This window comes from Danaus plexippus (assembly GCF_018135715.1).
Source record: "Danaus plexippus chromosome 16 unlocalized genomic scaffold, MEX_DaPlex mxdp_23, whole genome shotgun sequence".
Taxonomy (NCBI): domain Eukaryota; kingdom Metazoa; phylum Arthropoda; class Insecta; order Lepidoptera; family Nymphalidae; genus Danaus; species Danaus plexippus.
In genome coordinates this window covers 1,617,178-1,642,373 of record NW_026869851.1, presented here as the reverse complement: position 1 = coordinate 1,642,373, position 25,196 = coordinate 1,617,178, and the positions used below count along the sequence as shown (strand labels likewise).

General features: G+C 33.6%; 1 protein-coding gene across 1 annotated transcript in view; it reads right to left on the bottom strand.

The window, feature by feature from the left end:
• Positions 1-5,102: 5,102 nt before the first annotated feature.
• Positions 5,103-25,196, bottom strand: part of LOC116771683 (membralin) — a 69,262-nt gene continuing 49,168 nt past the window's right edge. Inside the window, exons 10-11 of the mRNA XM_032663589.2 lie at positions 11,174-11,273; positions 5,103-6,241 (exon numbers count right to left, since the gene is read on the bottom strand). Coding sequence (XP_032519480.2) covers positions 5,546-6,241; positions 11,174-11,273 — 796 coding nt within the window. The 3' untranslated portion in view covers positions 5,103-5,545. The remainder of the gene's footprint in view (positions 6,242-11,173; positions 11,274-25,196) is intronic.

Below are 25,196 nucleotides of genomic sequence, written 5' to 3'. Positions count from 1 at the left end.
TCGAGTAGCTGGATCTCCTTAAAGCGAAAGCATTAGGTTCTTCCGTTCTTTATCGGCGTTCAAAAAGACGTCTAGAGTAATTAACCCCGGGATAAAATGCATAACGTTCATAGGCAAAGAAACCAGGTGCGGCTGCCCCGTGACAGCTAATTAAAATGCTAATGAACCGCGATGTAGGTACTTTATAGCTGTAATATATAAAACAACTAACGGAGCGAAAGATCTCTGTGTTATTGATTTAAGATTCTATTCGCTTATTAAAATGTTCCTTTGTATATTTTTGTTTTGTTATTAATCCGTAAGTCGTATATGTTAAACCTATGTAATATATAGTTATCATATAAATTCAATACAAGGAGTTAATAACAAAGTTTAAGGAAACCACAATGAAAGTAACCTGATAAATACTGAGGACAGTATCGGCTATGAAAGTTGTTATTAAAATGCTAATATCCCGCTGCTGTTTAGCGGAGTCATTTGACTGGCGATTAATTATTCCTTATAATTTAAACATTAGCTGCGAACTGCTAATGGCTATTTTACTTTTTATTCACATAATCTTCCTATACAGATTATATGCTTTTAAAAGTATTTTGGGATGATTTTTAATATAAGATGTCTTATTAATTATCCATCATTATGGGAAACATTAAGAAATATTTACCGATACTTATATTCAGATTTAAATTTCCTTGTTCTTACTACAGAATATGAAAGTTTTCCATTAATACGGCGTTATCCGAGCCCCTTTGTTCACCGTTGAGATTGGCAGTTCGATTATCCGCGGCTCCTTTAAAAAGATATATAAAAATTAGTTTGTACTGTCCTAGACTACTTAAGCGCACCGCGGGGAACGGTAGCTTTGGAAAATTAAAATGTCTGAAATACGAAACTGCTCGGCGCAAGAAATATGATCACCGTTTACCATCCGGAACTTAATTACATCTGTGTCTTAATGTTCTTTATAACATTGTAATTAGATTTCATACAAAATCTATCATAAATCTTTAAAAATGTAAAGTCCTATAGCGGCAAACAATAGGATGCCGTTTGAACAAGTTGGAATAAAATTAAAACAAAGTTCGAAGAGTTTGCAATAAACTTTAACTTGTACGGACTTTTCTTCCACACCGTATAAGAGGATTCCAGTTGCGAAATTTCTAAATAAAGCACAAATCATATGTTGAAACGTGGGCGACAAAGCAACAATATAAAAGTGAGTTGTACTCGTCAGGGCATTAACGTCTGCTTTATTATTTTTAAGTCTTTGGAGTGTTCCCTCGTTTGAAACTTTCACCTTTCCCCCAGTCGTCGACTGAAAGTTAATTTCTTTTGGTGTATTTTAAAATTAATTTTGCTTTGTGCGACCGCACGCCTCGGGACGAATCGTAAGCGGCCGAAAGCTTTTACTTACAGCAAATAAAAATGGCGGACACTGAACATTTTAACGCTCTTCAACAAATAAGCTCTCGTAACCATTTTCAACTTAAAATAAATTATAAATCGAGGTACAATTTGTATACGGAAGACAATAAAAATCAAAAAAGTCATTCACAGCAGGCTTTTGTTGAAATGAACAAAAACGCCGACGCCATGCACGTTTTTTATAATAAATGCATGTGTTACACACTAAATGATTACAGATATTCAAAAGAGTTATTGTATAGCGGTAAATTTACAAAAAATATATATTTTTTTATTCAGAATTTAGTTAGCGGTTTCAATTTACTTTGTAAAAATAACATTTTTCGCTTTGTTTAGGCCAATTTAAAATTAAACTAAACGAAAGTCCACATCACTATAAATTTATAATTCTATTTAAAATCTAGACGCTATTTAAGCTAAAGAAACCTATCAATTTTTTAAAGAATGTATAATTTTTAAATAAATATTTTTTTTTATTTTCAATGTGCTCTAATAAATCTCACGTCTCTTATTTCAAGCCTTTCCTCAGTAAGGTTCTATAAAATTTTCCAACAAGTGTCCTGCGCCAGACTGTTTACTCTGTAATCGTGGTTTATATTTATTAGACCAGTTTTTGTGTAGTTGCAACCGTCTGCGTAACGTGCCCGCTTTAAATCTTTTTAGTGACCTCCCCCTTCTCTCCCTTTTTCATATTCATTTCATTTGCACTGTTTGAAAGTATTTAACCTTTCATTCTTTACGCTTTTTTACCCGCTGTCTGTTCTTTTAAGTTTGACATTTTTTTGTATAATATAATTCATAATAATAATTCCTTTACTTTAAAACTTAAATAATAATATGTTTTACTTTTCTTTGTATATATTGTATATAATATTTTGTATTTATAAGTATAATAGAAAATATAAATAATATATAAATCTGTGCAGGTCCACAAGAGGCGAGTCGGCTACAAAGCGAACTTCAAAGAGAGGGTTAAAAAGAACTGTGAGACGATTGTAGGTTAAACATCTCAAACAGAGGTGGCAATGCGATTATAAAAATAAGCTTTCTTATATGGATCTTTGGATTTCGGGAATACATTTTACCCTATCTTCAAAATGGAGCGTTTTATCAAAGATTTATATGTTGTAATAAAATAACAGTATAAATTCATAGTTAAGTTGTTATACTGATTTTAATCGATAGACCCTCCATCGAGCTATAAGTTACAATACTGGATCAAAATTCTGAAGTGATCTAAACTTATAATTGTGAAATAGAATACGTGAAATAATTAAATACAAGAAAGACTCGCTGAGACATGTAACAGTGCCAGACGAAGTTTTAAACCACTGGCATTTCCAACTTAAAAAAGAATTCTACAACCGACTGGTTTACGGTAAATCTGTGGACAAATGAAACGTGCGTCCGACAAAGCCCACTAAAACAGTAGACTTACGTTTAATCTCGACAATCAGCTGTGTGTCTGTTTCGTTCGCAGTTAAATCCGTTCGGATGTCCGGATCCCGTTCGGATTACTGGACTATCGGATGTGCCGATGGGACGTGCGTGACGATGCAAGCGACCCGACGATTAGTGCCTACCGACGGAGATATTTTGATTCCGTTTCACCTATTGAGTTGGACAATGACCTATTTATCAGTTTTATTTTTAAAAAATGCATGATTTGAATGGAACGTGATGTCTTAGCTTTTCAAATATAGTTTCTGAATGTTCTATTTTTATATTTTCAACTTACGCTATTTATAATTTGATTAACACAGACATTTGCTTGGTTTGTAAATCTTAAATTATAATTTTAGACTTCTGTCTGCACCGGCGCGCTGTAGACGGACCGTCAGAGCTGAAGAAGATGGAGTGATGAAGATATTCTTATTTGGAGGTCACGCGTATTCTTGGGGAATTAACACACATTGTGAGATGTTATTGCTTGAGAATACACGTAGCTGACAAAGAGAAAATCGTCGAGCGTTCAGAAGACAGGATGATTGAATTCCTTCAAGTTGTTTTGATAAAACTTTTAATTATTTTTAATTTTATTACTAGTTATTTATTTACTTATTACTAGTCTAATTTTATTAGAACATTTTGAAACTTATAAGAGATTGTGATATATACATTTATGTTTTTTCCTTACAGGTCATCCTGACTTGTAGCTGTCTCTACGTCGTAGCTGACAGAAGCGCAGCTTCAAGTAACGTTAAGAATTAAAACATACTCTCTTAATGTACATTGTTATATAAATACTTTGTCAATACAAATTTTTTTATCCATTAAATTATACGACGTATGTTGTTGTTTCATTAAAAAAACCTTACACATGAATATTTTTAACCGGTTACCTTAACCATCGAATGTCATAAATTAGAGGAGATATTAATTAATAATGATTATTAAATCTGTTAGTTTTTTAAGAATCAAAATATATTTAAAAAAATGAAATCTTACGTAATACTGTGACAATAAAAATAAAAATTGAATATCAGAATTTCAGTTAGAGATCTTTTATGACGAAGACAAAAAGTAGTATTCTCAATTTATTTACTTATATTAGTATATAAGTAGTGTTTGCCTTATTCCGAAATAAGTGTATATAATTGAAAAAGGAATAAGGTTACTCTAAGATTATTGAAAAAAATGACTTGGGAAGAATTTAATTATAGCTCATTTTTTACCTTTATACAAGTTAAAGCTTTTACTGAGGCTTTTCTACGATATCAATAACCTTAGTAATATTAATTACGGATGATGCAGAAGTTCGTGCTGAGATTGACTGAATTCGATACGAAATTTTTAATTCTCATAGAATTTTTACCAACTCATTATAAGAGAATATCTCATTACAAGATTCTAAATATCTTAACCGGAGACCGCAACTAAAAGTAGTCCTGCATTATGATGTAAACTAATTTAATATAAAATCGTAAATATACTCTCATCTTAACACAAAAAAAAAATGTTATATACAATGCATGATTGATAAAGATAATGCATTAATTTGTTAAAGTTTTTGTATGTTGAACGATGAAATAAAAACTATTACAAACGATTATATGTTGCCATATAAACGTTTGAGTTAGGGAGTTTGGAATTAAGGCCAGTGATACACGAAGTACATTACATAATATTTATTTCCGATCGAACATAAACACTGCTTATGTTTTTTTTTTTTAAGAAAATTATTATCAGAAATTTTTCTATTTTTAGATGTTTGAAGAAAATGTAAAGACATATTAACGATATAATTCAGTATAACACCAATTTACCAGAGGGTCGGATAAAAATAATCATATAAGGGGAGGAAATTCGCTATTTTTTTATTATGTAGCGTCTTGCAAAGGAAATTTTATTAATATATTAATCAATACATAATTTGTACTAAATTTAGTTTACGTAAAAAAATCTCATTAAATAAGTAATTGAACTGTGTTAGCTGTGTATGAAATAATTTGAAAAAACCTGAAATGCTTGTGACTTTTAGTTTGTTAGAAAAATATCAAATCGGACTATGTAGACGAAACACTGATACAGTGTAAGTGAAAATAGTTCAGTGCATTCATAAAACAAGTTCGAATTTACCACTTTTAAAGTAAAAAAAAAAGACCTTTTAAAAAGCTCACGATTATGTTATTAAGGGAAGCATATACAAATGGGGTTTAATTAAATAACACGCAATGTTAAACAAAAAAAAAATTATTTATTACGATAAAACTAAATCACTGAATGAAAACATGCCGTCCTCCAGCACCTATCACTATCACTAAAGCATTTTCAAATTAACAAATGAAAAACTTCATCAACACAATGGAAACCTAATAAATATTTATAGATATCTATATATTTACACTCGCTGTAGTGGCAGCCATAACTTAAACTACAATCACCGTTCTATATGAGAAGAGACCCATAACGTCCTACACAGACCGCGCGGACCATACCAACAACTAGCACTTCATTATTGTTCGACTGTCTTACCACGACGGACATCTATTTCAAGGCTATTAGCAAGTTCCGTTAAAATACCTAACTACATTATATTTTTTGTATATAACATTACGGCCGTCTTCTGACTAAATTTAACTTATAAGTGTAGAAATCGTGTCATTGAAGCGGTTTCGTATTAGTCTAGGTCGTCAGCCTCTGGTGACGCTCTGGGCGCTATTTTCTCGTTAGCTATTTCACCGGCCTCATCTGGTGGGTTGGGCTCGTTGGCTCCAACCGTCTGAGACCGTCTCCGGTCGAGTGACAAACTATCTAGTTTCCGTTCGTTGATGTTCATGATATCGTTGGTACCACCCGGCTGCGTGTCTTCTGCGATGGCAGATGAGCTGGTACTTTTTACAACTTTAATATCCTCGTGCGAAGTCTTCCTCCTGATCTCTACTATTTGTATGCCATCGACAGTCGTCTTTTTGTCGTTTGTAACTTCAGCCGCTGTTGCTGTAACAGGTCTTTCTTCGTCTGTAGCTGTAGTGTTAGTTTCGCTCGCTATAGTTTCGGTGGAAGTAGCTCGGGAAGACACGTCGCCGGTGTGAGTCGTATTCGTTTGGACGGTTGAGACGGAAGGGAACGTCTGGGTGGTTGATTGGACAGTGTTTTGGACTGTTTGGGTGGTAGATTGAGTGGTTGGTGGTGTGGCTTGGGTCCCGGTTCCGGGAGCGTCATGGTAGGCGGCGCCACTCGCCAAGGAAGCTATACCTGCTAAACCCATCATGCCACCCATGCCGTGGTGAGTGCGAAGTAAAACTTGCTGCAAATGAGCCTGCTGTAGTATCACCGGCAACTCATAGTGATGGAAGAAGTACAACATGGAATGCTAGAACAAAAGAAATATTTATAAAAACTTGCTACTTGAATTCAAATATGTGAAAAAATTCATGATAATTTTGTTTTTAGATACAAATAATTATCTAACGAAAAATTATAACGATCGAGTGCAAATCAATAGAATATAATCCATTCCCGAAATTCGCAAACATTCTTTACATAAAAAAAAATATATATTTATATTTGTGTTATATTCTATAGCATCAGTGAAATAACATTATACCTTATTAAAGCTTTTCGGCTATAAAGTAATATTTTGCACCTTAATGTAATTGCAGCAAAAACTCATATCGTACAGAGACGTTAAAATTTCAATACTTGTTTCATAAACTAAAATATATTGTATATCTATAACAGATTTTAGCAAAACCGATAGAAAAAAATATTTATCTAGAGAATCACATCTATTTTTGAACACGCGACTGCCTAAACTTGCATTTTAATACCGTTTCAGATAGAATTAAATTATTTTTAAATGAAACTAGTGTTATTCGGATTTACTACGAGATGACACCTCGTCTGCCCGTGATCACGGTTGCTGCAAAGTAACCGAAACGTCGGGATTATGTAGTTTTTAAATAATAAAATCCGCGTAGTAAATCCGAATAACACTAGTTTCATTTAAATGAATACTCGCGAAAACCTTAGATCTCATTAAATTATTTTTTTTAACGTTATATAGTCGTACATCGAAAGTATTTGCAGCACAATATGAGACGTCTGTCGAAGTAAACTCGCTTAGACAAATAAATGGGAGAATCGTGACACGGCCAGCAATGGTTATTTATTTATTTCTAGGTCAGAGGTCCCTCCCCTCACGACACCAGACGTAAGTTTTAATTAAGAAACTTGTGACTGCTCCGACTCAACTTTTATTTGAAATTATATTTTCTCAACCCCTTATTTTTTTTTTCATGCTACGGATGAATGTAACGGGTTTCCTGCAAGAATCCTTATAAATCATTATTAATTTAAATGAGACAGAATGGTTTAATTAAAATCGGTAATATAAATTATTAATGCCAATTAATTTATGGGAAATTTAGGAAAACTCAAACTAAACTTGCAGGTTGATAAAAACAATGAGAAAAATCGAATTACGAATCTACAATTAAATATTAAAGTAAAAAATTCATTTCATAATAGCCTTTATAGCTATAGGAAGAATTTTGAAAATTTAATCCCGTATTTTTTATACCGTTTTTAAAATTAAATTCTCTGATTCAGAAAACATTTCAAAAATATATTTTAGCTTGTTTCAGTTTAAAATTCACCATCAGAGAGAAAATAATAACGCATACATGAACCCACTTCAATGGCGCAACAAACAACATTTGAAATAGTAAAAAAAGCTTTTCATATAACAAATAAATACTTTTTAATAGAAAATTCTTTATGCATATCGTATACATATTATATATTTAAATATAGGTCTATGCCTATATATTTTACGTGTATCAATGTCCCCGTAACCCCGGCCGTAGTATTAGAACATTGCATTAATTAACGCGTCGTTCCGAATACGTCCGATGATCATCGCCACGGCAAATATAAAAAAAAAGGGATCAAACGTTTGAACTGTATTTAATGGAACAGGATGGTGCCCTTTTGTACGTCCATTAAAACAGCTTTGAGATTTAACTCGGTACGGTATCAAAGGTACGTTAATAAAAAAATATATCTCTATCAATTTTCAGATCATTTATAACAGATTATGTCCTTTTGGCATCTGTTATACTGCAATATGAATAGGCTGGGAAAATCGGTACGTTTAAAGACTTCCGGGTTCGAATGATGTAAAATTTTACAAAGAAAAGGGTTTATGGTGAACATGGTCTAGACTCCAGATCCTAGAAGTCTAGACTTAGAGTAATACAACCAGATTAATCATAGGAGACTCGGCACATAAGGAGGCTTTCAAAAGGCCGTCCAAACTTTACAAAGGAAAAAACTCTTTGTGAATGTAACTTTTTATGCCGCAAAATTGACTTAAACTCTTTACGGGCGGCGCGTTGATTATGCGAAGACGGTAGAAAATTTGTGACGAAAATGAAGTTATTTGATTTAAAATGCAAAGAAAAAACAGCGGACGGCATCTCGAGGAGCTTTCGACGGACGGGAGACATTTCACCGAAAAAAATCCCATTTATTTAGTTGTCTTGACGTTGAAGAAGGGAATGTTTAGAAATTATGGAAGCTTATTGTAATTTCACAGAACATTATTATAACGGACAATGATGTTATTATGTACATAGTTGGAATTTTATATAAGTTGTAACATTTATTTGATTAAAATAACATAGTTGCTGTTAACTTATTTGGTAACCACGTTGTGTCTTTCGAATGTAATTTTAAACCCTATTACATATTAATATACAGTTAAAAATTCAAATGTAAACTTGTTATAGATTATCAAAGGACGCTCCAACATTATTTATACTTGATATTTAATACTTAGTAAGTTTGTATTGTTAAGTGTTAACTACGACGAGCGGGTGATCTCTTAGATTACTCCACTTTATCGTCTGCATGTTTATTTAGGTTCTGTAACAGTTTGAAGATCCATCAGACTCGCTTTTGGACGAATGAATGATGTACCAACATTATATTATTAAAACATAATATATATTATATAAGGATATTTTTCACTGCCGTTATAAGTTAAGTCATAGCTTGTTTAACAGCCTAATTTTCAGAACGACTACAACTTCACATCCCATAATCCAATGGTGTGAGCTGATCTCACATCTATATAGGGTTTCATCTAAATACGTATATTAATTTATAATATATTGTAAACTGGCGTGGAGTTATCAGCAGGCCGGTAGCGTATTTTAAAGGGATTCTGTCATGGCTATTCGAGTCGCGTCTCCTGGGACGCCAAGAAATATGATTTTTATTAATAAGTTGACACGCTCGATGATTATTAGATAAGCCCCACTTTGCATTCCGCGGAGGCTTCTTGTTTTTCGACGTCCCTCTCCCTGTAATCTGACGGGCCGCCTTTCCCATCGTAACGTAAAGCAAAATGTATTATGAATTATTACAATGTATATAACTATTTATAGAATTAATGTACAGGTTAATATATACAAATTTTTTAAATTAAATTTCTTTGCATAATGATTCTATGTTACGGTAACATCGTAATTGTATAACTTTTGTTTCTCGTTTTATTCCCGCTCTTCTAAATCGATAATAAATTTAAAACTTAACATAGTACTTTATTATTGATGTCAATTAAAACCGATGCTCAAATCTGATGCTGGGATTATGATTATAATATATCAATGAAAGCCCACAGCACTATCATAAATATAAAAAAGTCAAATTATTTTTTCCTTTGTTTTTTATTGAAATAAAAACATGCAAAGTTTTAGGAAATATAAAAAAACATTAATCTCCTATACCGTTTTCGATCGTTACCGAATTCGTAAATCCCAGCTGTTATTAAAATAGCTTTAACATGAGAACACAATATCTGTCGAGAGACGCCCGAGTCGGTCCATGGCGTGTTATTAGCTTCCGAGCCCCGGAAATCGAACCTCCCCCACTACTTCCGTCACACACAGCCATCCCTTATACAATACAATTGTTTTATTCATTAATTGTTTCCTGTGTATAACGATGCTACCATTGACTGATACCAGTCATCTTTATAAATAAATTAACACCATACAGATACTTCCTCTGTGGGTGTCGACGATGTTCTTAAAATAATATATCAATATTATATTTCTCCTTAGAAAGGAAGCTTCGTATAAAAGATACTTAATTGATATCAGAGCCGACGATACAAACGTCCTGAAATGATCGTTACATAAAATAAGAAATATTATTTTCCCGTTAAAACATTATAAAAAATTATGATGGGGCATTAAAATTGAAAGGCGTGAAATTATTAACGTGACAAATTCCGGAGTCCGCATCCGACGCCGTTGAATTTCCTAAGGTGACGTGTGAAGTGCTAAGTCATAATAGCGTATGGGGACGTGATTCGCTGACGAATGCCCGGGGCCTCTTCGGATAAGAGGCTTTCTGGTTTAGTTTAAAAATAATAAGCAACAGGCTCCTCTCATATATTGTGTGTGTGAGAGAAATATCAACGCTTTGATCCCCAGCGACCCGCGACCGTCGTCGCTCTGTCACCGTTGCTTTATTTGTATCTAACCCGCTAGTATTTCCATCTCTATATTACACTGGTAATCACTAACAATCTATAGACCTATATAGATTTTGCATGAGACATATTTTTTTAAAGTGAAACTTCTTATACGGACGGAGTTGAAAAATAAAGCTTTATTTTTGGAGACAATAAAAAAAAAATCTTAAAAAATTAATAACAAAAACTCTTTATTGTACATCAAAATTAATGTTCCTGCGTTTTATGAAGGTGGGGTCAATATGCCTTTGGACATTCAGTATTAATAAGTAGTGCATCCAGCTGAAAGCTAATATCGAGATGTGCAAACAGACAAACAGTTTATCTAAGTGGACATGCTAGTCCCGCGGCGGTGTCAAAGAGTACTGAATAAATATGTAATTAGGATGACGTACGAGAGACTGCAATAAAACACATAGGAACGTGTTCTGTAAGGGTTAGACGATCATTATTTAAATACATCGATTTGGCCCATATGACTGATCATATAAATAACATACAGATATAATAAATGTGTACTTCGATCTTTACTTAAATAATATAAGAAGCATTCATATCTATCAAATCGAGTATGAATATTCGAACTCATTCTAATTATAAAATTTTAACAGATTAAATAGAGTTGTTTAATAAAAACTAATTAATGAAAAAAATAAACTGACGAAAGCTTTGCTTAATAGAGAAAAAAACCTTTACGCTTAGCTTATACAAGACTCGGATTTTTTAAATATAAAATCTGATAACACTGATAATACTTACTTGTATGAAGAGCCAGGAAGTAACCAGTGCCAGGCTGCTGTACTGCCCGTTGAATCGGTAATGGTAGGCGTAGAAAGAGAAGTGGTACAAGTAGAAGAATCTGGTGACAAAAATATATTAAACTTTAAACATTTATTATATTACAATAAATTAAAGCGGTGTTTATTTACACTGAAATCAATTTAAATAAGTGATGGTATAATATATAGTTATTAATTAATTTAAAACATTGCAATACTAAAATATTAACTGTAGTATGTATTTTATACTTCTGTTTATTTAACCATTTGTTTTCCGGCTTTGCTATCACAAAATTTATGACTAAGACAAAGTTAACTTTGAAAATGTTCACACTTAAGATTTTCACGTGTACACATTTTAAACTAAGTTACTGCGCGTTGTATGGTTTGAGAAAATATATGCATAATTAACTTAACTAGAATCATTAATTAACATAAATAATTTTTTTATATACATGTTATTAAGTTTTAATACATAATTCATTCAGTATCATTGTAGTGGAAATTGACATTAGAATACTGACTCTATGCGAAGGTAAAGCGAAAGCTGCGGTTCTTCCAGAAAACCATATCATATATTTTTCCTATGAATTTATCGCGATTTAAGTATATAGCCTCAATATATGTACAAAGTGCTATCAACAAACCATTGGTTGTCTCTGTTCTAGTGTAGCTGTTTGTTAGACAACCGATGAAACTACAACAATAGTGAAAGAAAATGTTACGTGACAGTATCAGAAATCCAAAGTCTAGACGTAACACAATTACCCACATGGTAAATATATCAGATTTCAATTTATCCTTATCATATAAAGTTCCAAGTTGTGTCATTATTTCTCACAATATAAATAACGGCAGAGGCGTCGGCGAGGTTATTACATAGAGGCGTATCTCGTTACTTGAGAGCAACAAGTATCGTATCGGCCAGAAGCAGGGGGTGGTCACGAGAGCATATTGAATGCCCACCCTCTTGCCTTACACGTAGGTAAACATCTCTCAAGTATATCGGAATCACTGCCAATTATTATATTTACTTTGTATAGTACCAGGCCTGAGTAGAATTTTATTCAGTTACGTAATATGAAAGTGTTAAGTCAAGTTACGCAGTGTAAGCATAACGATTCCGTATTTCCGTTCATGCAATGCTCATTACATATATAGACATACCATTTCTTTCTATTTCTATATTTCTCTTATATAACCCACAAGCTAAGTGATCATTCCTTTAAATTGTCACCACACGATCACTCCGCCGACAAGCCAGCGGGAAAGGGGAAAGAGCTCGTTATATGAAAAGGTTGCAATTTTATTTGAAATCGATATTCAGTGTGATACACATTTCTCTCCATCATTGACGTGCCCCTGTAAGAGGATGCTCCTTTGTTAACACCTCTTTGACGACTCACTGCCATGATTCCAGAATAACTACCAATTACATGAAATATATATAATATATTATATTTGTACAATATTTTTTCATTGGAATATTTAATTTTCCTATCGATTATCAAATGCTTTTATTAAAGCTGAATGAGTTTTGTTTACTCAGCCATTATATTGTAATTGCATTACGAACATTATGAAAATTTGGCGACGAAAACAATGTTTCTATCCTTGTATAGTTGTTATCTAATTAATGAATAAATTAAAAAAATTACACATTTTCAGTTGTTAATGAAAAAAAAACAAGTGGTATAACTATAAATATACCCTTACTGAGCTTTTGGTCGGCACATAACAAATGTCAAACAAAGCAAAATTGTAAACAAAGTACCTTTATAGATGATAATAATAATGATTGAACCGTACCAATGAGTTAGTGACTAACGAACGTAAACACGTAGGTGTTAATGGTTACATATTATTTGATGTACAGCATGTAATTAGTTGAAGTAATTCAATTACAGCATAAACTGAACTATTTCAGCTATTGTATTGTTGTAGTATTGTCGGATTTATTTAAAATAAAATATATACATTTTCTGTCAATAAAAGTGACCTTTTTAATTCTTTATATAGTATACAAATATTAATAAAAATATAACAGTAATATTTTTCAATCTAAAATCATACACAATTTTGTATGTAGGACATTATTATCAAATGAAAATGTATATTTCCGCATTAAACATCAGGTTTAGTCGTCGGATCAAAGGCGTGTTTATATAACACTAGCGGCACACAGACACACGGTATTATATGGTTGTTCAACAAACAATTTCACAGACAAATCGTTTTCGTTATAAATTAAAGACGTCTGGTCCGGCGCTAAGCCTCACACGACGTGACAAGTCTCAACATCAAACGGACACACATTAAACACATCCAAAGAAGATGTTATTCAATACATAAATATTTAAGTCCAACCTAATAGAAATTTAAATTGCTTACCACCGGACAGATCGAACAGTGACAACTTTGATCTTTACAACGCCGATGAGGCTATAAAATAATATTGTTCTAATCTTCGATCATGAACAGGAGAATGGATAGAGGAGATATGACTTTTAAATAAAATAAAAAAAGTAACGAAAAATAAAGTGGTGTTAAAAACAGTGACAAATTCCTTAAAATTCGTATCCCTCTAAGGTCAGCGACTGGAGTGTGATATAAAAGAGGATCTTACTTCACATCTCTCTGTAAAATTTCAAAAGTTGAATGCCCATTTACAATTTCCCTTATTACATCAAAATTATACAGCGGCGGACGGAGGGGAGAAACTGAATCTTGTTGAACTAACTCAGTGCGAAATCACTTTCGCCTCTTCCTTTGATCTCGACTGCGCCAAAGAAATGTTATTCAGTAAAAACATGCAAATTCGATAAAGTATAACACAATATTACGGCCCTGACGCTGAGAGACTCCGTACTGTACCGAGTATGAGCATCAGCAGACTAAAATAAATACGTTCTTCAACGGGATATCAGAAATTTTGAGAGTTTAACAATTATTCATAGACATGTGTACATTTATTCACTGTTCATGACAAAAGAAATATATAAAAAGTAAATAACCTTTAAGTTGTACATCACAAGTCTTCCCATATAAATATTTCAAGTCTTTCAACATCACTTTGTAATATGGAACAAAAATAAATCATTTTAAATCACATGACCGTGGGGCTCTTAACGAAAATTGCGTTCTAAGCATTTATCATTACGATCGCTCATGAAAAAAGACAGACAGTCGACACATTCGCACATCCTCTTGTAGGCTCTGAGAACTTATCAAATATGTATTATGTGTTTAAAATGAGAGCATTTTTTTTAGTCCCTGTATTTGTAGTCAGATTTATACGTATATATTAGTTAATATTTCATTGATGACAACCCCATTATAAATCATTATGACGCAAATATTTTATGGTAAGCAAAAGCATGCGATTCATTTGGGCGATGTTGGTAATGAATTGGGGGTTATCAATGGGATATATGACGTCACACACGAGGCCGGGGCGCGGCTTTCCTCAGGAATTCCCTGACTCGACCGGCCGTTGGCAATCGGAGGCAATAATGAAATTAAATTCTGTGGAAATTCCGCCAACCGAAAGCCTATAGCGATTTTTAATAGGGATGTATCATCGCGCAAATTGCGAATTTATAAGGAACACTCAATTTTTAACATGGAATATAAGACAAAAAATTTATGTTATTATCTTGACCCACCAACCCGTATTGCAGCAGCGTTGTGGGTAGAGTTTTAAGCCGAATTATTTTATTAGAGTCCTGTTCCCCGCAGCGAAGCGTGGTATACTTTACTCTCTTTGTGATCCCATCACTATCATACAATACAACGTAAAATACGTATTTACTGGATAATGGCTAAACATAGCTCAATTATTACGAAAGGATTCTCGTATAATATGAAAACAAACTTCCACTTTAGTAAACAAAGGTATTCCAAACATTTCTGTAGTGTAGTCCAAGTTGGTGTCGAAGGTAATGGAGACAGCGACCTGCTCAAACATCTAGTGTGGTTAACTAACTTACTAGGACCAAGTTCAATTTGAACTAAATCAAAACTCAGTTTCGATTCGGAGGATCACTTGTTATGTTCTAATCAATTTCAGAGATCGCATTCCTGAACAATTTATATATATATATATATATATATATATATGTATATGTAGTTAATAAATTATATCTATAATCTACTTTTTAATAGTTTAGTCTGCTTTTAATTTCTTCAAATTGTCATTTCAAGACACATTTTATTATAACACAAAAAAAAAACATCATCAAACCCGGGCCATTACGATATCTCATAATAAAAACAAATTTCCCCGCGGTACAAGTCTCAGGTCGGAGTTTGTTAAGAGAAAACAACATCGGCATTCAAATTTAGAGTTTATGTACGGACAAATTAACCTTATTGTATATTAATTGTTTATAAAATGATACTTCGCAATTTAACAACCAATCAGCGATATGAATGAACTGTGTTTGTTATTATCGCCGTATTATATGGCTTCGTTATTTAATTCAATGCAGTAGTTTGTTAACAACAACGATGGTGACAAAGGTCGCTACAAGTTAAGAACTCCGATCAACGTCTCCACGTAACAAACTTGTCTCGGATCGAGCGTGAAAAGCGTGACCCGACGCTTGGCTTGTCAAAAGGAAGCCTGCAATGGAGCAAAGATTTGTAGAAGTTTCCAGAAATTTCCGCAAGTTTCTAGTTCCGGAGCCATTTTGGTTCGAAGTTGGTACCGCGACGGATCGCCGATACCCATATTGTTTACTATTGTTGACTTAATTCGACTAAGTTTGAAACGCTCCAACGACTGTACTTCGGTACATTTATGTACTACGTTTCATTGTTACAGACATTTATTGATTAACTTTGCATAGCCTTTAAGAACATTCTTTACATTCAAGGCTTACAGTTTTCTTTACATTCAAGGCTTACAATTTCTGTCACTACTAATTTATCTTGTGATTTTTAATCTCACAAACAATACACAAGAAACCGAAGAACTATTTATATGAAAACTAAATTATTATTATAATTTTTTTCAACTTTGCGTTCCTTTCATTCAAATAGTTTTTAGTTATTTTCAGTTAATTCTAAACTATAACGTTTAAAAGCAAAAGGTTTCCATGACTGGAAATTTGTTATCAACACGCAATCACATTGTCTATTTCAATATAAGACTAAATGATATAAAAATGATGATATTAATGCAAAGTGGGTGAGGAGTGCCGGCGATTTGTCGCTGTCCGCGCTCCGCGTATTAAATTAACTTACCGAACAATTTACATAGAATAAACAATTGAGTAGGTTCACTTATAAAAATATATAATAACATAATCCTTAACAGCTTCTTAGGTATTTAATTAAATCTTTTATAATTAATTTCAGTTGTAGATACGTCGAGTATATACTGATATATATATTGTTAGAGAGTTTTGGTTAATATAATTTTCAGCTAATGTCCCTACTGAAAGCCGGGTTACTCTATGTTCAGACTGAGATCCCGGTCACGTGCCCGTTTACTACGGAACGTTTTTAAAGAACTTCCGTTTCCCGAAAGCGTGGTTTCAACACCGCAGAGACCGCTGATTTAAGAGACGGCAATTTCTTTTCAATATTTAATATTTTAAGTATCACACTTGCCTATGGGATGGACATTTAATGAGAAGTCACTTTATTCACACTCCAAATAACAATATTCTTTTAAATGAAAATCATCTCATATAAAACATAACCATATTAACTACTAGAACATATCGTATTCCATCTAATTATATATAAATATGTTGTTATGTTTGTGGGTCGCGACTCACGTCACGTATGACAATGTATCGTTCGAGTGTTTATTCGTCATAAGTCCTGTGTCGTGTAGTGTTATTAAATTCCCGTCTTTTTTCCCTAATCTCGTTGTCGACATGCCCGGCGGGCCCTCATCGGAAATGGCATTATTTCGCGGAGCCCCGAGCGGACATCGGATACACCCTATTTCACCCACCCCTCAAACTCTTGTCCAAGCTATTTCACTGGCATCCGCTCTTACATTTCCAAGTCTTTTTAAGATTTCAAATTAGGTATTTGAAATTAGCGCTTGTGATTTCACTCCTATAAAATATCGGCTATAGACTGATGTATCCTTCATGTTATAAATACGATCCACTTTTCACATGATGTTTTGTAATACCGATGTTGTTTCGTTCATTACAACATGTGCTTTAATTCCATGTTATTATTATAAAATCAGGATGGAGAACGTGAATTCATAATATCCGATTAACATCCCGTGTTTTAAATACAAAACACGAATTTGAATTACATACGAAATGTATTCCTGGTATTAAAATGTTATAAATAATCTGTTTAAAGGTGAAATTAATTATACAAAAGGAGAGTTACGACGTGTTTGTTCGTTGATGTCGCCAAGGTTTAGGACCTCATCATTACGAAATGTTTTCAAAGATCCGTGCGTCGTATTTGCACGTGTCGCTATCACGTGTCAAATATAATTGTTGAAGAAATATTACATAACTAGCACATTTTCATATTAAACTTTGGATGTGAAACGATCATTTATTGTATGGAAACGTTCTGAGGGGAAAGATCGTAAGAAGCTTACGTAGGAAGTGTCTGACCTTAATGTTCGTACTATCTATTCTATATAAAATATAATATTTCATTTATAAGAATATATATTTTATAAACTCTATGATACATTTTTTTTTTGTTCGCATCAACGAACACGGTGAAGCGAATGCAAGTTTCTATCTACTTTTTGTTATATTAGAGCTATTTTCCTTTCACGGAACTAAGAAAATTTCTAGTATGAATTCCACACAGTTATTATGGTGAGGCATTGCCGCTGTTGTTCAAGTTTGCTACAGTGGTGCTCTCAAGCGTTGTTATTTCTTGGAAGTGCTGAAATATTGTGGTGTCGCGTTTTGAAAGCAAGTCTAGTGCACGCGAGCGATCCTCGCTGGGTGCAATTTTGTGTCCGATGCAAAATGCCACTTGTACGTTTAGTGATAAGTGTCAATTTGGTATATTTAGATGCTGGACGCAGGTGCTGTCGCTGTGTGAATCACGCCTGGTGAAGTACATATATCTTGGCGTTAGACTTGTCACGTCTTGTTCCTTTTATGGAGTAAGTCTATCAAACACTCCGGCATCTTAGTATAATTAGAAACGGTTATAGTGTTTGGCGAATGAGAAAGTTTCTAGCTAATAAATTAATGAAACGTGCATTCTACGTCAAAAATCTATTTTTATCAACGTTTTCGCTAGTATGGATGTAAGATATGCAATAATAGAATTTAGGAAATTAATTCTGGAAAAAAATCAACATGTTTTGATAGCAAGAACACTGTTAGACAAAATTTTCGTTTTATTAGTGCAACTTAAAAATTACATTTCGAATTTGACAGCTGAGATTTTTTTATAAAATTCGAGAACGATATAATATTCTTATACATCTGTAGAGGCACGTGATTCATAACACATTATAAGAGTTGCCAAACCAAGAATTGATCCTTTGTGAACAGCTTCCTATTGTCGGACATGTATAATATAATGTTAAAAATGTGTTATTATTATATTGTTGAAATGCGAGGTCTCTGAGCATGGCAGTCCATTAAGTTCTCAATGTCACACACAACGCACAATGGCGGTGCAGGTAACGGGATCCGTCCGATTATGGCCCGGTATAGATAACTCTATTGCTAAATAGATATTGCAAATTGATCATAACAACGTATAGACAGATTACCGACTAGGCCTTGTCAATATATCTCGCGTATTAAATTCTTTATATTGATTATCAGAATACGAAAAGTTATACTCGAACTTTTACAGGCATTTGATATTTTCGATGGTACAAATTAATCAGAATATCAATATCTGAGTTTTCAGATAATGTCGCATTTAGGTTTTAACGAAAATCACGCTGGAAATTGTTTAAATATTCTTGCAACTAATACGAGTTCGGTTGGCACGACGTACCTCAGACGACGTGTTTGTGAGCAAACACGAGGGAGAAGGGTGAAGTAGAAAAAATGGAGAAACGCGGCCAGAATAAACAGTGGAGAAATGAGGACATCAAACAATAATTGAAATCATAGCCCGGCTGAGGGGGACGTTATGCGGGATGACTTATGAGTACAGCACAACTTCACTGATCGTTCTTAGTTAACTTTAGTTTCTAAAGCTTCTCGTATCTTTCATCTGAAACCCCGTTCGGACGTTTTCTTAACGTGGAAAAAGAATATATATATAATCTTGGCTACAAACACACGTCGCAGCTATTAATCTCAGAGAATCGAATAAAAGTTAATAGGAGGGGAGGAGATTGGCTACGTTCTGAATGAAAGTGGAGCCCTCGTCGCGATACCATTATTAGTGACTTAACTCAATTTGCGGCATATTGTTTGAGAGGAGCTTAATAACAGGAGAGGTTGGCAGGCATCGCCATGGCTACCCCATATCCGCAACAACCCGGACTAAAATTACCACCACGTAATAATTACGTGTGAAAACATCACATTATTAAACAAACTACATCATTTTATAAACTAAACATGATCACAAAATCTAATATACATTAATACGTATTAATTATAATGTTTATAATCTACAAGCCTATAATTTAATATCACAAGTAATTAAATTGTAATGCGTTAATAATCCTCAAGCAACACTCGTAGTTCAAGCCATACAATAATAGGCATCATCGAATTACATAATTAGGCTTCAAATTAACATCGATTTAATGAACCAATCTAATAAGAAAATTTGTTTATACTATATATTATGGCTGTTCAATATATATTAATCATAATTTAATATAAATATTTTACTTATTATATTTATTACTGAAACTGCAGCCGTCAACAGAATGCCAAAGTAATAACGTATCTATTACGAAATATGAAGCTGCCGGAGCCCGTCGGTATATTGGACCAGAGGTCAGTATAATAATATTCTCTGGTCCTTTGTGCTTCTCGGAAGTAGCAATTTTTCCTGACATCCGCCCCTCCCGCTGTGCCATCCGCGACACTGCATAAATATCCTACAAATCTACCATCTATCTATATCAAAATATTATTTATATCAATGTTTCTGGCATTTGTATTAAATCTCTTTCTCGTGTATTAAATATATATTTTCATTCGACATTATGACCAACGCCTCGTTATACAATTCAGAGTAGACAGTAATTTTACAAAATAGCAAAGTAAGACGCTAAAATGAATTCAATTCATCATTTAATTACGAACAGTAAATAACAAGTCATTTGAGAAGCTCAGATGTATATTCTGATACAATTTCAATTGCACTCGGTTGTCAGTCTGCCAATTCTGTGGCATTCATAACAAATTATGCGTTAAAGCGAGTGCCGCAAACAAAACGACCTTGTTCGTGACATGAATCCCTCCTCGCTGAATACATTATACGTTACTTTATAATACTCATATATAACATATCATTTCTTTAACTATTCACCCAATAAAATAATAACCAACAGGCTACAGCTATCAAAGCAAATATTTTATTTCGCTACACGGACGCCTTTGTTAACGACACGACAATGGTTTTAATGTGTGCGATTTAATTACACAAATGATGTTTTTGAAACAATTGAGTGGCGTGCACGTCAATACCTCAAAGGCTTTAAATATTCGATACTCGATACAATTTAACGTTTAAATTACAAGTTTTAACTGAAAAAAAAAAATTATTCAGTAGACGTCTTTTAACTTAATTATGGAAACAAATAATTTTGTTTCAACATCAACATTTTATTTCTGAATGATAATCCGTTTTTATTTTATGTTAAAAAAATAAATAACATTTCAATTCTAATGGAAACGTCCGCCAGAAGAAGAGATTATTATACATTTTCTTAAATATATTTTTTTTTTCTCTGAATGTTTTTTTTTTGCTAGACAACAAACATAAACAGTTTCCAGCAGCCAATTAAAATATCTGATAAGAGAATAAAACTCTTGCCTTTAAAAATAAGCATTAAGAAATAAATAAAGGATTAAAATGTTTACTTATTCCGAGATCACGTTGTTATTGAAAGAAAAATGTATATCTTATTTTCCTTACGAAACAAAACGCTCTAATTAGGTTATAGATAGACAAAATAATGAAATTTAGGGCATTTGTTTACGATTTTTTATTTTCATAAGTTCGAATATACTTAACTTATTAGTAAAAAATTAAAAAAAATATCTCACTTGCCTATAAAACAAACCTTGGAAATGTATAACGAACAAGTGAAACGAAAGCTATTAACATACATACAATTATATTATTGCAATAATAGTAGAGGTTATCGCTTCAAAAAAATCGTAGAGTAGGATCGTATTGAAAATAGTTATCTTAATATTGACGATAAAATCATATTATGCAATTCCTAAGTAATGTTTTATTTCTTAAAACATTACTAAACCGTATCAAAGTTCCCGGTGCTGATAACTGTACTATGTAATCAATAGCAAACAGCTGTTTATGTTTCACTTAATCCGGGAATACCAATTAGACGTCGTACACTCAATACCTAATAAACTCCACAGTTATTTAGCGTGAGAATGATCCCTTTAATTAGATCAGCTGAACAAACTTATATTTCGTTTTGCTTTTATATTTTATAGATTTAACTTAATTTAGTTTAAAAATATCTAACTTACGTGTAAAGTGGAGCAAAACGAAATATTAAATTACACATTTTCTTAACGACGTATAAGACATCCGTAGTTATATGAATGTTAATTTTTAAACGATTGTTACATAGTTTAGAATTAGAGGCGCTGTTTTAGTTGTAACAAATTAAAACGAACTATGTAATTTGTCTTCGAACGAAGTATTGAACATTTTCTCAGCAACATCGAAACATCCACAGAACATCGAGACTAAATTAATGAAAGGAATTGAATGCAAGCAGTCTAGTCGGCGACAGACAGCCCGCAGTGAGAGATACTCGCACTGAATGCCTAATTACGATGTAAAGTAAATATATATTCTATTTGGTTCGGTTCGCGTTCGGTAAAACATTAATCATGATTGTGCTAAGTGGCTTAATACGGGCGGGGTAATGGCTGGCAATGATCACAGGAGGGGGGCGGCGCCGCTAGGACGCGCGCTATGACGTCGGCCTTCTATAGCCTCCGCTTTATTGACACCCAACTATTACTATGCCGAGCTTATTACGATCTATTCATAAACTTTCAAACGTCTTCTCGTTGAGGTAACCTGTTATTTCGATGCAATCTCATGAAATTATTCACGTATATATACTCGTATAGTTTGATATCAAAAGGACTCTTATGATTTGTTGCTGATATATTAAATAATGTACATATTTATAGATTCAGACTGATGTTTAATATAGAATTATATTAATTTAATATGGTGCTTGAGAACATATAGAGTAACATAAGTGGAACAAGAGTTTGTCTAGTCAAAGTCAAACCGGTTATTGGTTCAATGTAGTTCAAGGAGCTCTTAACACATTGATCCTGAGACCGGAAGCTGATGTCCGTAGTGGATGAACAAAACCGCGGTAGCTCCTAAACGCATAACACAAACATCAGACAAGAAACACAGCCCGAGGCAGCCTCGTGTTATTGTTTGCTCTCAGAAACTAAAACCCAAGGAAGCCTTCCAGACGACGAAAGAAACTTCGCTTTCATCTGATCACATACATATTTTAAATAATTTACTTTGGCTTTTAAATTAATTTCATATTACTAGAGAATGGTACTCGCAGTTTGGTTGGTTACATTACATCAAAATTTGAAACCTGAAAACTAATATTACTATTTTATTTATATGTGTTGGGCGTTACTACTTACTATTTATATACAATTTTGTTCATTGAGGCACGGTACTAACTCGTGGCACGTGTCCTTTACGTAAACGTATTTCATATAAGTTAGACTAACTATATCATATTTAAATATACACATATATGTAGCTGATGTTATTTTTAAACTGGCTATAATAAGTTCTCGATATACTATACGGTGTGGTGTTGCACGTTGAGTTTCATATAATGCATCAGTGCAATGGGAAGGTGGCTCGCTGGGGGGCATGGGAAAGCTTTTCCTTGTCGGCGAGCATTACGTTAAACGATTATTCCGATATGCCGATATTGTGCCATCGGATCCTTACGGGGCAATTGTCGTAAGTCAAACGTTAATGGTTACTGGGAGTCAATTGAACGTGGGAACGGTAGCATTACAAGCCGCTTACGATATCGTGTGATATTTTTTTAATAATTTTCAGTCAAAAGCACGGTTTGTTGTTTGCTATCAAGCTACGTATGAACGCGATTACTCCTTGATAGTATGATTCATTTTCAATTAACAAATTTGATTGTAGGATAGGTATGTAATTTAAATAATCATGTACAATCATTATCAATCATGTTTGTGAATTTTTAATGCCATTTTGAATCTTGTATAACAGAATATTATTTATATATATAAGAATTATGCATTTTCTTACAATCTATCGCAAAAAACTTCACAGAACTAATCATATTTATATTCTGATCTAGATTTTATTCACTAACTGTTAGAAACTTTCTTATAAAATGTTGTCAATCTATCTATATAGCACACAAAGCTCGGATCACCTCATCTTAATTTAATATTTAACAAAATATTACGGTAAGAAAATTGACGTGATTTTTATTTAGAATATTAAAGAACAATATTATTTTATGCTAAAAAGAAAACATATTTTCACTCGACAGCCTTTATTAAATAACATTTCCGATAAATATTCCGCCATCACTACATGTATCCACATAACAAGTAAATAGTGAAACGGTATTCAAAAATTATATCTATATTATTGAGTTCGTATGATCAAGAACATTTCACACATTCATATTTTTATAACACAAATATTTATTGCCTGTAGGTGTTGAGATATGGAAATGACCACTTAAATAGAAATATAAAAGTCACCACATCTATTCGCTTCGATAACACACAATAGCTGTACTGTGAGGTTTCTTTCCAATTGAACCTTCTTAAGGTTTCATCTCGATGTTATAGTGAAACGCTCTCTGATAACTATACAAAATTTTTTGAATTTGCTTATATATCACTACACAACATGGTTACTGTCGTGTAGTGAGTTTGAATATCTCGATGTATAATTTAAAAAAAATCAAGATCTAGACGTTTTAAAAAAGACAACGTAATACAGCGGTATAATATGGGGTTTTCCAATAGGGACGCTTGAACTTTGACAGCTGATTGCGGCCATGTTGTTTGAGTGACAGCTGTCAAATGCAGTGTGTTATATTCATTCCGTCCTCCCAAACCACCATGGCAGGTTACAGTGTCGAGCAGCACGTGCAAATCATAAAATTGTTTTATGAAAATGGGTCTTCAGTTCGAGCAACGTTCCGCGCACTTCGCCCGTTTTACGGTCGCGATGATCGTCCTGCCGAGTCGACTATCCGTCGATTGGTGGACAAATTCGAGTCAACCGGGTCAGTTAACAATCAGCCGGTTCCCGTGCGTCAACGTAACGCGAGATCTGCCGAGAATATCGCCGCTGTGCGCGACAGTGTCCTCGAAAACCCGCGGCAGTCAATTCCGCGTCGCGCACAGGAACTCGGCCTTTCGCAGACGACAACTTGGCGAATTTTGCGTTGTGACTTGAGCCTGCACCCGTACAAGATCCAGCTGACCCAAGAGCTCAAGGTTAATGACCATAGACAGCGCCGTGTGTTCGCTGACTGGGCATTAGAGCAGTTGGAAGTTGACGCCGATTTTGGCAAAAAAATCATCTTCAGCGACGAGGCGCATTTTTGGATGAATGGCTATGTCAACAAGCAAAATTGCCGTATTTGGGACGAGACCAATCCACACGAGGTTCACCAAGTGGCAATGCACCCGCAGAAAGTGACTGTTTGGTGCGGATTTTGGGCCGGAGGCGTGATTGGTCCGTATTTTTTCGAAAACGATAATGGTGTGGCCGTCACCGTCAATGGTGAGCGATACCGGTCGATGATA